The following is a 15,142-nucleotide window of genomic DNA, read 5'->3' on the forward strand; positions in this document are numbered from 1 at the left end:
AGCAAGTGGTTTACAATGCTAGATTTAGCATACATTTAATACATACCCAATGAATAAGTTGAGTGTAGGTAGTGGACTCTCAGCAATATCCTTTGGTTTATCATATTGGATGGAGGGGGAGCTGCTTTCATGGATAATACAGGATTTGCTGGTATTTCCAGCCACACTCGCCTACATGGTTACAAATGATGGCAGTCCAAGAAAACATTCCAGATTTCAATGAGGCTGCACTACAAGAAGGACTAGAATGAGAACGAGGCCTACCTTTATCTGAAGTGTCTCATGGAGCTGGGCCTGCCAACTTCAATTAGCCATATACATATTACAGCTACTTATTTCTATACATTTTTGTATTATATCTGTGTTATTCTGTCTTAGTTATATTGACAACAGGTACTAAGAGGAAACAAGACCATACAAATGTCCAAGGGACCAGAAATAATTCTGGCTCCTTAGAGTTAAGCCAGTCAGTAAGAAATAAGTTGAACTAATCCTTCCGGAAACTTTCCTCATTAATTTCTGCTTAACTTTGTTTGGAATGCAGAAAATGACAGCAGAATGTTTACATTCTTATGCGTAGATTGTTAAACATACTTAACCAAAGTGTGTTATTAGAGAAATGGTTGCATTTGTGCATCAGGACATATGTATAAGAATGTTCATGATATCACTATTTTTCAGAGAAAATCTTCAACGACCTAAAAGCCCACCAACAGTGAAATCAATAAATAATGTCAAAGTTATAGAATGTAATAGTCGACAGCAGTCATGATAAATGAACTCCAGTCCAGGTAAACATAACAACCTGAATGAATCATAGCAATATAATTTTAAGTTTAAAAAGTCCAAAAGATCATATAACACGATATTCTTTTTATAACGTTAAAACAGTTAAAATTAAAATACAACACAATACTTTCAGTCTTTTCAATCTCTGTGTTTTATCATACAGCATAAAATTGGGGTTTGCTTTTCAACCCAATAAGACATTTTTTAATAGACGAGCCCATTCACATTAATACAAATGGCTCATATATTTGTACCCAATAACTTTCCCTTTTTACATAATAAAATTATATAAAAATTTTATAATATATAAATTTTATACTATAAAATAAAAAGGGAAGCAAGAAAATAATGAACCCTAGTTAAAGCATGACTAGCTAGGGAGGGCCACATAAAAAGATTTAAGTTACTATCAATGCTGTAGTTTTGCAGTAGGAAATAATTGCATGGGTATTTATCATTATGAATAACATATCACAGAAACAACAGGGCTTGCATGTGGGTTGCCAGGAAGAGAGTTAATGATGACTCTCAGATAGTTGAGAATCTATGTCACACAATCCGCGCCTTCGTATATCTATTAGGTTGGTGCAAAGGTAATCGCGGTTTTTGCTGTTACTTTCAGTGGCAAAGTATATCTAGCACTGCCTGATTTGAATAGGCATCTCCTTGGTACCAAGTAACTTTAGGTTGTTTCCAGACATTTGCTTGCAAAAAATAAATGCTGTGCTCCATTAAGGACACCCAAAAAGGAAATAGCACATCAGCTCTTCAAGGCAATTTTCAAAGAAGCTCTAAAATATTTGCATAATAAAACCTATGCTTAGTTTTAAAGATAATCATCCTTCTAATTATTAGGAGGAACAATATAGGTGGATATGGATATTGCTTTAAAAACTAGACTCATGACCTGGAATGGAGAAATTCTCAAGGTAGAGCAGGAACGCTGCCTTCCCTGGGCATTCTCACATCTGCTCAATGGCAATGCAAACTTGGGGCCAGAGAACTTCTTTCTCAGGAAGAACTGCAATACAGCGCCCTCTAGTGCAACAAATCCGTGTGGGTTTTTTCTCCTTTGTCTTACAGGTTTAGATGTCAACCGTTTGGCTTAAGTATAAAAATATTACAGCCTGCGCCGACTCCGCACCACCCACTGTGATGGAGGCCGCAGCCCAGGTCTTCGTGGAGAGCCCTGACGTGGTGTACGGCCCGAGGCTATCGAGGTGCAATACGAGTACAGGACGACGCTTCAGCCGCGAGGGCGTCCTCAAGGTGCACCTACGACCACGCGCTTCACCTTCCGGACCCCCCACCCGTGCCCCGGCTCCGGGTCATACTTGTCGGCTGGGGCAGGAACAACGGCTGCACGCTGACCGTCGCGGTGCTAGCCAACCCACCGCATCTGTCCTGGCCCACGCGCAGTTGCCGCAAGGAGGCCAACTACTACGGCTCGCTGACTCAGGCGGGCACCTTGAGCCTGGGCTCGGACACCGAGGGCCAGGAGGTGTTAGTGCCCTTCAGTGCGCTGCTGCCCATGGCGGCGCCCAACCACCTCGTGTTTGATGGCTGGGGCATCTCCTCACTGAACCTCGCCCAGGCGATGCTGCGCGCTAAGGTGCTGGAATGGGAGCTGCAGGAGCAAGTGTGGCCACACATGGAAGCCCTGCCGCGTCAGCCTTCCATCGACATCCCAGAGTTCATCGCGGACAACCTCGTCCCGGACTCACGCCCGCAGCAGCTGGAGCAGATCCGTAGGGACATCCCAGACTTCCGGTCTAGCTCGGGGCTGGACAAAGTCACCGTGCTGTGGACGGGCAACACAGAGCGCTTCTGTGAGGTGGTTCCGGGCCTCAAGGACACGGCCCAGAACCCGCTGCACACCACTGGGCTCGGCCTGCAGGTGTCTCCCTCCACGCTCTTCGCCAGCATCCGGGAGGGCTGTGCCTTCCTCAGTGGGTAGCCGCAGAACACCCTGGTGCCCGGAGCGCTTGAGCTCGCGTGTCAGCGCCGGGTTTTCGTGGGCGGAGATGACTTCAAGTCTGGCCAGACCAAAGTCAAGTCCGTGCTCGTGGACTTCCTCATCAGCTGTGGCCTCAAGACCATGTCCATCGTGAGTTACAAGCACCTGGGCAACAACGACGGGCAGAACCTGTCGGCGCCATTGCAGTTCCGCTCTAAGGAGGTGTCCAAGAGCAACGTGGTGGACGACATGGTGCGGAGCAACCCAGTGCTCTGTAGGCCCGGCGAGGAGCCCGACCACTGCGTGGTCATCAAGTACCTGGGTACCTGGGTGACAGCAAGCGCACTGGGTGATTAAACCTCGGAGCTAACGCTGGGCGGGACCAACACACTGGTGCTGCATGACACGTGCCAGGACTCGCTGCTGGCCGCACCCATCACACTAGACCGGGCGCTGCTGACCAAGCTGTGCCAGCCCGTGAGCTTCTGCGCTGACGCTGACCCCGAGCCACAGACCTTCCACCCCATGCTGTCCCTGCTCAGCTTCCTATTGAAGGCGCTGCTGGTGCCTCCGTGCAGCCCGCTGATCAGTGCGCTTTTCCGCCAGCACAGCTGCATCAAGAACATCCTCAGGGCCTGCGTGGGGCTCCCGCCACAGAACCACATGCTCCTGGAGCATAAGATGGAGCACCCAGGGCCCGGCCTCAAGCAACTCGACGCGTGGCTGCCGCCTGCCCTGTGTCCAACAAGAAAGGACTGGAACCCGCTTCCACCAAAGACTGCACTGATGATGCCAATGGGCACCCACAAGTGGAGGAAGCCCAGATGCCCACCACCTGAGGCCCCTGTCACACAGCTTCCCAGCCCTTCCTCTCTGCTGGCGCCCCAGGAACCCACCATTTCAGGCCACCCCAAAGACAATAAAGCCGCTGCCACTCTCAAAAAAAAAAAAAAAATTACAAAGGTTTGAATGACAGAGGAGTAAGAGTAGGAAGAAACTTACATTTCGTTAGTAACCATGATGATAATACATACATTAAAAATTGTGGTATCAGATATTCTGTCATGTTTGATAGCTACACATTAATAATGTGAATAAAATCAATATTTATCTTGAAAAATGTTTTGAATTATCTGCAAGAGATAAATTTAACAAAAGAAAAAGGAGAGAAGTGGCCAATTTAAGAGGCCAGGTGACAAAGGGAACAATCCTTGCATCCATTTGACATTTATCACACTCTGTGGCATATTTCAGCAATCACACACCTGTTCCCTCTGTGCTATGTTATTCATAATAACAAGTACCCATAGAAAGTCGGCTCGCCTCCTGACTAACCTCTCCCATGTTCTGTACAATACTAATGAGGCCAGCAAGGATCACAAGGAAGGAAAAACAAAAAAAATAGGAGCATCCTATTTTTGTGTATCTTCAGTACAACCTACAATAAGACCTTTCCCCCATTCTCTCCATTTACCAAATTTTTGCCCACAAAATTATACAGATTTCTCCAGAATCTTCTAACAAATGCAAATGTTTTTAACATGAAAAAGTTTGCTTACAGAACTCAAATATTCTTCAAAGACTAAAGTTTGAAATCTATCTAATGTCAAACTCCTTTATCTAGAATCCACTAGTTTTAAGTAAATAGCACTTTTAATATACTTCCAAAGTAAATAGAGACATTTTGATTAGACGAAACATTACAGTTACTCTGTAAGTTCTTACCTTGTTTTGGCCTGTCATCGTCCTCTATTATGTTTTATGCTTCCATTTACTTACACAGTAAGTCAGGCCTACCAGAGAAAAGTACATGAGTTCAGGAACTTGGAGTACTCTGAGTTTTGCTCTAAGGTTCATTATAGTGCTCAGTTCACTAGGTTCAGCTACTGGGCCACTAAAAAGCATGATTTTGAGCAGCAACTTCTCATTCTACGTAGAAGAGGCCAATGGTACTAATCATCTCTCCATGCTAGTCGGCAATGGGGAGAAACTCACACCCAACCTCCTTTCTCTAGACCCTCTCTGTTTTGCTCCATTATCCTCAGTGCAAATTCCACTGGCATTCTATCACCTGACCATTCCGGTATGTAGACTCCCAACCCCTCCTAGAACATGTCATGATAGAGTGATCCCAAGTGAGACCAGAGGCTTCTCCCTTCAGAATGCCCACCACTGCTCTGATCCCGAACTCCTGCTCTCTTAAGCTATTTCTTTTCTTTGTTATTGTATCTTAATCAGATTTTTTTTTTCTTTTGTGCTGGAGTCTCATTCTGTTGCCCAGGCTGGAGTGCGATGGCACGATCTGGGCTCACTGCAACCTCTGCTTCCCAGGTTCAAGCTACTCTCCTGCCTCAACCTCCTCAGTAGCTAAGGCTACAGGCATCTGCCACCACGCCTGACTAATTTTGTGTACTTTTAGTAGAAATGGGGTTTCACCATACTGGCCAAGCTGATCTCGAACTCCTGACCTTGTCATCCATCCACCTTGGCCTCCCAAAGTGCTGAGATTACAGGCGTGTAATCTCACCACACCCAGCCCCTAATCAGCTTTTAAGTCCCCTATTACATGATGATTTTGTATCCTCCTGAAATCTTAAAGTATAAATTATATGATCTGTAATTGTTATACCATCCAGTCCTCACAAAACTGTATTATTTTTAAACAGTAAAATCAGCTCCCAGCATTTATGGAGTAGCTACTAATACAGGAATACTATTCTGAGAGGGAGGAACACATAGGGAGACATGAGAAGCCTTAGAGCTTACAGTGAGAAATAACATGGCACACTGGTGAGAATGTACACACAAATATAATCTCTCTAAATACAGGGATATAAAACTGCGTTTTTTTAAACTGCCATTTACACATCACATTGTATTCTAATTGCTTCATAGGTAAAAATACTTAAATGTTTTTCCTAATAACCCAAACTGGAAAGTGATGAACATATTTAATTCTCTCTCTTTTCATTTTACTTGATTTCTTAGACAATTCAGATACTGTGGGGGAACGTAGGGGAACAAGCTTGAAAACCAAAGTACTTAAGTAAAATTTATTGAGTGCTCACTATGTGCTAACTACTAGAATGGCAGATTCGGGAGATAAAACAGTGAGCAAAAACCAGCAGGGATCTTGCACTGGTGGAGTTTACAGTGCGATGGAACGAACCGGTAATAATCAGACCAGTCAATGATGAATTATCGCAGGAATAAGTACTGCACAGAAGAGCCAGGGTGCTGAGTGCACAGCACAGAGGGCACAACATGGACCTCACCTGTGAGCAGGGAATGGACCGGGCATCCAGGAGGGCTTCCATGATCAAGGACACACAGCTAGAGGAAAAACCTGAGGAGCACAGAGAGTACGCCAGCCAGAGAGAGGTCGGGGCAAATTCCTTGTGACTAGAGGGTGCAGGACAGTTCCAAGGAACTGAGAGGAAGTGGGAACCAAAGGGCAAGGGACAGCTTGATGGGAAATGAGGCAAAAGAAGCAGGGAGGGACCAGACCTTGCAGGACCTTTTGGGTTAAGGATAGATCTTCACCCTCAAGACAACAAGCAGCCACAAAGGAGTTCTGCATCTGTTGCTAATTACATTATAAGACCACTTATGCAGAGCATCTGGCAGAGTCCCAGATCCGTAGCAGTAGGCAGCGAATGCTGATTCCCTCCCAAAGGTATCCTGCAACATTTACTGCTTTGTCCAAATAGTCTACCAATTAACAATCAAAATGAGTATCTCTTGTATTTTCACCTCAGTATCGTTGTGAAATGAATTAGTATGTATGAGTCTTAATGGAATGTCCATTATCTCTCAATAGACAAATACAATCAGCCTTTGATATCCAAAGGTTCTACCTCTGAAACCAAACGCAAATCAAAATGCAAAATTCAACAGATGCAAAACCTGTGGATAGAGGGCTGATGTTTTGTATATATGGGTTCCAAAGAGCCAACTGCAGGACTTGAGTCTGTGCAACATTTGATATCTGTGGGGGGTCTGAGAACCAATTCCCCATAGATACCAACACGCAACTAGATATACAAAAAGCAGTTGTAATTTTATTCCCTAGAAATAAACACTCTGGAAATGGGATTAGGAAAACAATTTCATTTATAACAGCATCATAAAAAAACAAAATAATGGTAGTAACTCCAAGAAATGAAGCACAAGATATATTCTGAAAACAATAAGAGTATTGGAAGAAATTTAAGAGAACCTAAACAAATGGAAGTACATCACATGTTCTTTAATATGGGAAGAACATAGTATTATCAAGATGGCAACACTTAAAATTTACTGATAACCTTAATATAACCAAGATGTTAGTATTCCTTAAGTTAATCTACAGATTCAATTCAATTTTCTATCACAATTCAAGTTGCTTTTGTTTCCAGAAACCAACAAGCTGACTCTAAAATTCATATGGAAATAGAAAGGATTCAGAATAATCAAAGCCATTTTGTAAAAAGAAGAGCAAAGTACAGTACTCCCATTTCTAGATTTCAAATTTTACTACAAACCAACAGTAATGAAGACTCTATGTACCAGCATGGAATAGACATATAGGTCAATGGACCAGAACTGACAATCCAGATATAAATTGATTTTTGAAAAGGGTGCCAAGATAATTTAATGGGAGAAAGAGTCTCTTTTATTTTTTTAACCAACAGAATTTTATTTCATTAAGTATGAAGTTAGTTACATTCACATTTGTCTACAAACACAGTCAGTAAGAAAACAAATACTATCAGCTTTCTTGCTGTAGTACTGGATGTTCAGTGGCAGGCTCACTTAAAGGCAGAGTCAACCCTGATGGGGACTCGAGTTCAGTCACAACTACTTGGGAGGAGAACACAAAGACTACCAGCTTTCTTGTGGTGCAGGATGTTCAGTGCTAGGCTCACTTCAAGGTGGAGTCAACCCTGACGGGGACTCAAGATCAGTCACAAATAGTTAGCGGGAGAACACAAAGACCACCAGCTTTCTTGCTGTGGTGCCGAAAGTTCAGTGGCAGGGGAACTTAAAGGCAGAGTCAACCCTGACAGATACAAGAGATCAGTCACAACTGCTTGGGAGGAGAACACAAAGAACACCAGCTCTACTGCTGTGGTGCCAGGTGTTCAGTGGCAGGCTTACTTGAAGGCGGAGTCAACCCTGAAGGGGACATGACATCAGTCACAACTACTTGGGGGGAGAACACAAAGACTGCCAGCTTTCTTGTTGTGTGCCAGATGTTCAGTGGCAGGCTCACTCAAGGTGGAATCCACCCTGACGGGGACTCCAGAATAGTCACAACTACTTGCGAGACACAAAGACCACCAGCTTTATTGCTGTGATGCCGGGTGTTCAGTGGCAGTCTCACCGAAGGTGGAATCAACCCCAACGGGGACTCAAGATCAGTCACAACTACTTGGAGGGGAATGCAAAGACCACCAGCTTTCTTGCTGTGGTGCCAGGTGTTCAGTGGCAGGCTCACTTGAAGGCAGAGTCATCCCTAACGGGGACTTGAGATCAGTCACAAATACTTGGGAGGAGAATAGAAACACTACCAGCTTTCTTGCTGTGGAGTCCGACGTTCACTGAGTGGGAGGCTCACTTGAAGGCATAATGAACCATGACGCATACTCAAGATCTGTGCAAAGTACTTGGGAGGAGAACACAGAGACCACCAGCTTTCTTGCTGTGGTGTCGGATGTTCAGTGGCAGTCCCACTTGCAGGTAGAATCAACCCTGATGGGGACTCAAGATCAGTCAAAAGTACTTGGTGGGAGAGCTCGAAGACCAGCAGCTTGATTGCTGTGGTGCTGAATGCTCAGTGGCAGGATCACTTGAAGGTGGAGTCAAACCAGACAGGGACTCGAGATTAATCATAACTACTCAGGAAGAGAACACAAAGACTGCCAGCTTTCTTGCTGCGGTGCCAGATGTACCATGGCAACCTCACTTGAAGGTGGAGTCAACCCTGATGGGGACTCGAGATCAGTCACAGCTACTTCGGAGAAGAACTCAAAGACCACCAGCTTTCTTGCTGTGGTGCCAGATGTCCAGTGGCAGGCTCACTTGAAGGTGGAGTCAACCCTGATGGGGACTCAAGATCAGTCACAACTACTTGGGAGGAGAACACAAAGGCTGCCAGCTTTCTTGCTGGGGTGCCAGATGTTAAGTGGCAGGATCACTTGAAGGTGGAGTCATCCGGGATGGGGACTCGAGGTCAGTCACAACCACTTGGGAGGAGAACAAAAAGACCACCAGCTCTCTTGCTGTGGTGAAGGATGTTCAGTGGCAGGCTCACTTGAAGGCAGAGTCAACCTGAATAGGGACTCCAGATCAGTCACAACTACGTGGGAGGAGAACACAAAGAACACCAGCTTTCCTGATGTGGTCCTGGATATTCACTAGCAGGCTCACTTGAAGGTGGAATCAAACCTGAACGGGACTCAAGATCAGTCACAACTACTTGAAAGGAAAACGCAAAGACCGCCAGCTTTATTGCTGTGGTGTCGGATGTTCAGTGGCAGGCTAACATGAAGGTGGAATAAACCGTGATGGGAACAAGAGATCAGTCACAACCACTTGAGAGGAGAACAAAAAGACCGCCAGCTTTCTTGCTGTGGTGCCAGATGTCCAGTGGCAGGCTCACTTGAAGGTGGAGTCAACCCTGATGGGGACTCAAGATCAGTCACAACTACTTGGGAGGAGAACACAAAGGCTGCCAGCTTTCTTGCTGGGGTGCCAGATGTTAAGTGGCAGGATCACTTGAAGGTGGAGTCATCCGGGATGGGGACTCGAGGTCAGTCACAACCACTTGGGAGGAGAACAAAAAGACCACCAGCTCTCTTGCTGTGGTGAAGGATGTTCAGTGGCAGGCTCACTTGAAGGCAGAGTCAACCTGAATAGGGACTCCAGATCAGTCACAACTACGTGGGAGGAGAACACAAAGAACACCAGCTTTCCTGATGTGGTCCTGGATATTCACTAGCAGGCTCACTTGAAGGTGGAATCAAACCTGAACGGGACTCAAGATCAGTCACAACTACTTGAAAGGAAAACGCAAAGACCGCCAGCTTTATTGCTGTGGTGTCGGATGTTCAGTGGCAGGCTAACATGAAGGTGGAATAAACCGTGATGGGAACAAGAGATCAGTCACAACCACTTGAGAGGAGAACAAAAAGACCGCCAGCTTTCTTGCTGTGGTGCCAGATGTCCAGTGGCAGGCTCACTTGAAGGTGGAGTCAACCCTGATGGGGACTCAAGATCAGACACAACTATTTGGGAGGAGAACACAAAGGCCGCCAGATTTCTTGCTGAGTACCGGATGTTAAGTGGCAGGATCACTTGAAGGCGGAGTCATCCCTGATGGGGACTTGAGATCAGTCACAAATATTTGGGAGGAGAATATACAGACCACCAGCTTTCTTGTTGTGGTGTCGGACGTTAATCCAGTGGCATGCACACTTGAAGGCAAACTGAACCATGATGGCGACTGGAGATCTGTGCAAAGTACTTCAGAGGAGAACCCAAAGACCACGAGCTTTCTTCTTGTGGTGCCAGATGTTCAGTGGTAGGCGCACTTGAAGGTGAAATCAACCCTGACATGGACTCGAGATCAGTCACAACTACTTGGTAGGAGAACACAAAGACCACCTGCTTTCCTGCTGTGGTCCCAGATGTTCAGTGGCAGGCTCACTTGAAGGCAGGTTCAACCCTGATGGGGACTCATATCAGTCACAACTACTTGGGAGGAAAACACGAAGACTGCCAGCTTCATTGCTGTGGTGCCGGATGTTCAGTGGCAGGCTAATGTGAAGGTGGAATCAACTGTGATGGGGACTCAAGAATAGTCACAACCACTTGGGAGGAGAACAAAAAGACCACCAGCTTTCTTGCTGTGGTGCTGGATGTTCAGCGGCAGGCTCACTTGAAGGCAGAGTCAATCTAGATGGGGACTCCAGATCAGTCACAACTACGTGGGAGGAGAACACAAAGAACACCAGCTTTCCTGATGTGGTCCTGAATATTCACTAGCAGGCTCACTTGAAGGTGGAATCAACCCTGAACGGGACTCAAGATCAGTCACAACTACTTGATAGGAAAACACAAAGACTGCCAGCTTTATTGCTGTGGTGTCAGATGTTCAGTGGCAGGCTCACGTGAAGGTGGAGTCAACCCTGATTGGGACTCAAGATCAATCACAACTACTTTGGAGGAGAACACAAAGACCTCCAGACTTATTGCTGTGGTGCCGGATTATCATTAGCAGGCTGAATTGAAGGCAGAGTCAACCCTGATGGGAACTCCAGATCAGTCACGACTACTTAGGAGAAGACAAAAACCACTAGCTTTATTGCTGAGCTGCTGGATGTTCAGTGGCAGGCTCACTTGAAGCTGGAGTCAACACTGATGGGACCTAGAGATCAGTCACAACTCCTTGGGAGGAGAACCCAAAGATTGCCAGCTTTCTTGCTGTGGTGCCAGATGTTCAATGGCAGGCTCACTTGAAGTTGGATTCAATCCTGCTGGGGACTCCAGATCAGTCACAACTACTTGGGAGGAGAACAGAAAGACTGCCAACTTTATTGCTGTGGTGCTGGATGTTCAGTGACAGGCTAACTTGATGGCAAAGTCCCCTTAAGGGGACTCGAAGTCATTTACACTACTTAAGAGGAGAACGCAAAGACAACCAGCTTTCTTGCTGTGCTGCTGCATGTTCAGTGGTAGGCTCATTTAATGGCCAAGTCAATTCTGATGGGGACATGACATCAGTCAAACTACTTAAGAGCAGAACACAAAGACCACCAGCTTTCTTGCGGTGGTGCCAGATGTTCAGAGGCAGGCTCAAGTGAAGGCAGAGTCAACTCTGATGGGCAGTTGAGATCGGTAACAAATCCTTGGGAGGAGAATATAGAAACCGTCAGCTCTCTTGCTGTGGTGTCAGATGTTGATTCCGTGGCAGGCTGGCTTGAAGGCAAAGTAAACCCTCACAGTAACTCTACATCACTCACAACTACTTGGGAGGAGAACAGAAAGCCTGCCAACTTTCTTGCTGTGGTGTTAGATGTTCAGTACCAGGTTCACCTGATGGCAAAGTCAACCCTTAAAGAAACTGAAAGTCAGTCACACTACTTAAGAGGAGAACACAAAGACAACCACCTTTCTTGCTGTGGTGCTGCATGTTCAGTGATGGGCTCACTTGAAGGCAAAGTCAACCCTGATGGGGACATGACATCATTCACATTACTTAAGAGGAGAATACAAAGATCACCAGCTTTCTTGCAGTGGTGCTGGATGTTCAGTGGCAGATTCACTTGCAGGCAGAGTCAATCCTGACGGGGACTTGAGATCAGTCACAAATAGTTGGGAGGAAAATAACAAGACTGCCAGCTTTCTTGTTGTGCTGTTGGATGTTCATTCACTGGCAGACTCACTGGAAGGCAAAGGTTAATCATGACAGGGACTCGACATCCTTCCAAAGTACTTTGGAGGAGAACACAAGTATCGCCAACTTTCCTGCTGTGGTGCCAGATGTTCAGTGGCAGGCTCACTTGAAGGTGATATCAACCCTGACAGGGACTCATGATCAGTCACAACTACTTGGGAGGAGAACACAAAGACCACAAGCTTTTTTGTGGTGCCGGATGTTCAGTGGCAGGCTTACTCGAAGGCAGAGTCAACTCTTTCAGGGACTAGACATCAGTTAGAACTATTTGGGTGGAGTACATAACCGCCAGCTTTCTTGCTGTGTTGAGGGATGATCAGTGGCAGGCTCACTTGAAGGCAGAGTCAACCCTGATGGGGACTCGAGATCAGTCACATCTACTTGGGAGGAGAACACAAAGACTGCCAGCTTTGTCGTTGTGATGTCAGATGTTCAGTGGAAGGCTCACTCTAAGTTGGAATCAATCTTGATGGAGACTCAAGGTCAGTAACAACTACTTTGGAGGAGAACACAAGGACTGCCCGCTGTCTTGCTGTTGTTTTGGATGTTCAATAGCAGGCTTATCGGAAGGCAGAAGTATCTTGAAGGGAACTCGAGATCAATCAGGATTATTTTTCTTCAGTAGCAGGATCATTAGAAGATGGAATCAACCCTGCAAATAACTCGCTTTTACCTTCAATATTTGGGGGTTGGGGGAAAAATTCCAGGTCTTGGTGGAAGATTTAGAGGAAAACCCCTGGGTGGATAGGCATTCCTCACTGCAAATGGAGCATATGGTGGACCTGGGAAATAGCTTGGTGGAAAATCGCGTGGAGAAACTTCAAACAGGGTTCCTGGTGGAGGTGGGGGGAAAGGAGTTCCTCTTCTCATATCGGTAACATATGTGTAACGCTCTCTGTCAAATCCTGTGTTTGGAACATCAACTGCAGAAGGATCTTTGTGTAAAAATTTGAATTTCCTCTCTGTGTCAGCTAATTTTTGTCTGTACTTAGCATTTTCTTTCCTGAAGCCATTGAGGTTTATTTCAGCAGTCCGAGCTGCCAACCAATTGTCATGTGCTTTTTTCTTAAGGAGTAAAATCTGCTCTGGATAAGAAAGAATCATTCTTTCCAACTCTTCTTCAAGATGTTGAGCTTGCTTTCTATACTTGTCCAGCTGGTCAGTGGTATAATTGATCTTTTCGTCTTGTTTAGTAAGTTTCTCTTGTCTCTCTAACTGGTTATTTTCCTCTGCAGTGAATGTTTTGTAAAGTCTCATTGTTGTTTCTTCATGTAATTCAGTCATTATTTCAAGTTTCTGTTGAAGCTTCCGATTCTCACTTTTAAAACCTGTGTTTTCTGATTGCAAAGATGCTTGTTCTGACTCAAGATGTTTAATATGCCCCAAAAGCTGCTTCTCTGTTTTATCAATTTCAGACAATTCAGTATAAATTTGGTTTCTTTCGCCTTCTAAACTTTTTAAATAAGCATTTGACTTAGCAGCATCAATCAGTTTTTTCAAAGCTCCTTTTGGATGATCAGCTAAGGAAGCGTCACTTTCTGACTCACTCTTCATTTCTACTTTCGAGTTATGATCGTCCATCATGTCTTCTCCAAGGATAGCAGCCCAATCTTTCATGTTGAGCAAGTGTTTAGTCAGCGTCTTGATGTCATCGTCTTTGTCATTTAGGACTTGTTCTGTGTGTACATTGGAGTCTTCAAATATTATTTTCTGCTTATTCAGTTCACTCACTTGTTCTTTCCATGCTTCAGCTTCCTGCAAAAGATGTTTCTGGCTTTCCTGAAGTTCAGAATTTTCATTAAAAGCATCTTTTATAGCTACATTCAGTTGTTTGCCATTCATTTGAAATATGTTCAAGGGCATTGTGGCTTCAGCTACACGTGATTTCAGGGATTTTGACAGATCTTCTAGAGACTTTCTGATTTCTGAAATATTCTCCATCAACTGATGTTGTCTAGAATGTATGTATTTCTCCTCTTGTAACTCTTTTTTTAGATACGGTATTTCCTCCTCCATTTCAGAAACGGACCTGTTCAGCTTTTCACAGGTTTCCTCCAAACTCTGTGCTTCTGCTGCGTTCTTCTCAAAGCTCACGTCCTGTAAAGATGACTCTCTTTCATAGCCTTCATAGCTTTTCTGTAGAAAACTAAATTTATCAAGCAGTTCACATTTTTCTCTAATTTGCTCAGAAAGCTCTGCGGCAAGCTTTTTCTCTCTTCCCAGATATCGCCGACTCCTGACTGACCTAAAACTTCTCCAGAAAAAAAGGGGAATAGCAACAAATCCAATAACACCTGCCCATATCACTAATTCCCACGGAAAACCATTAGAATTTGATACCATACTTTCCAGCAGTGCCGCCAGAATCCTGGGTAGCTTCTCCATGACCAGCCCCAAGTAAGGCTGAGGAGTAGCTCCAGGCTCCTACATAGCGCCAAGGCTGTTGTGGTGGTCGCCGCGGTAACCCCAGACTTGGAATCAGTAGCCTTCAGTCTGGAACTGGAGCAGACCACTGCGGAACCGGCTGTGGGGGGAGCTGTGTACAGGGGTGGGGATGGTTGAGGGCACTGGAGAACAGGTAGCCTTCATTCTGGAACCCAAATCCACATGAAGCAACTGGAGCAGACCACTGTGGAACCAGCTGGGGGGGAGCTGCGGGATGCGGACACCCACAGGTCTCACAGGCCCACGCTGCCCACCCCGACCCCCATGTTACACTTTACATCTTGAGGTGGTGCACGTCTCGGCCTGACACCCATTTAACTGTTTTTTATTGGTAATATCATATTGTGTTAATTACTTTAGCTTTTTAATAATAAAGATTTCTAAAGGAGAGACTGCAAATTTATGATTCTTCAAAATTGCCTTGGCCCTTATTGACACTTTGCTCTTCTATGTGAATTCTACTATCAACATGTGAAGTTTCATTTAAAAAATCATTTTGGCTATTTTTTTTT

General features: G+C 45.2%; 2 protein-coding genes, 1 long non-coding RNA gene and 1 pseudogene across 4 annotated transcripts in view; 1 reads left to right on the forward strand and 3 right to left on the reverse strand.

Annotated features, from left to right (window-relative positions):
* TSN (translin) overlaps positions 1-15,142 on the reverse strand; it is a 76,803-nt gene that overhangs the window by 25,908 nt on the left and 35,753 nt on the right.
* On the forward strand, positions 1,370-3,735 carry LOC116538545 (annotated as a pseudogene). Its single transcript, XR_004263677.1, has one exon. The product of XR_004263677.1 is annotated as an inositol-3-phosphate synthase 1-like (transcript).
* LOC116538550 lies at positions 10,191-11,037 on the reverse strand. The gene is made up of 2 exons (XR_004263681.1): positions 10,625-11,037; positions 10,191-10,393 (listed from the first exon to the last, which is right to left on the reverse strand). It is a non-coding gene; the product is annotated as an uncharacterized LOC116538550 (long non-coding RNA).
* Positions 11,110-15,135, reverse strand: LOC116538547 (cTAGE family member 15-like). Its single transcript, XM_032260963.1, has one exon. It carries the CDS (start codon positions 14,568-14,570, stop codon positions 12,861-12,863), a length of 1,710 nt encoding a protein of 569 aa, XP_032116854.1. The 5' UTR covers positions 14,571-15,135; the 3' UTR covers positions 11,110-12,860.

The sequence above is a fragment of the Sapajus apella genome, unplaced genomic scaffold (assembly GCF_009761245.1).
Source record: "Sapajus apella isolate SASKATOON/1434 unplaced genomic scaffold, GSC_monkey_1.0 scaffold120, whole genome shotgun sequence".
NCBI classification, from domain to species: Eukaryota; Metazoa; Chordata; class Mammalia; order Primates; family Cebidae; genus Sapajus; species Sapajus apella.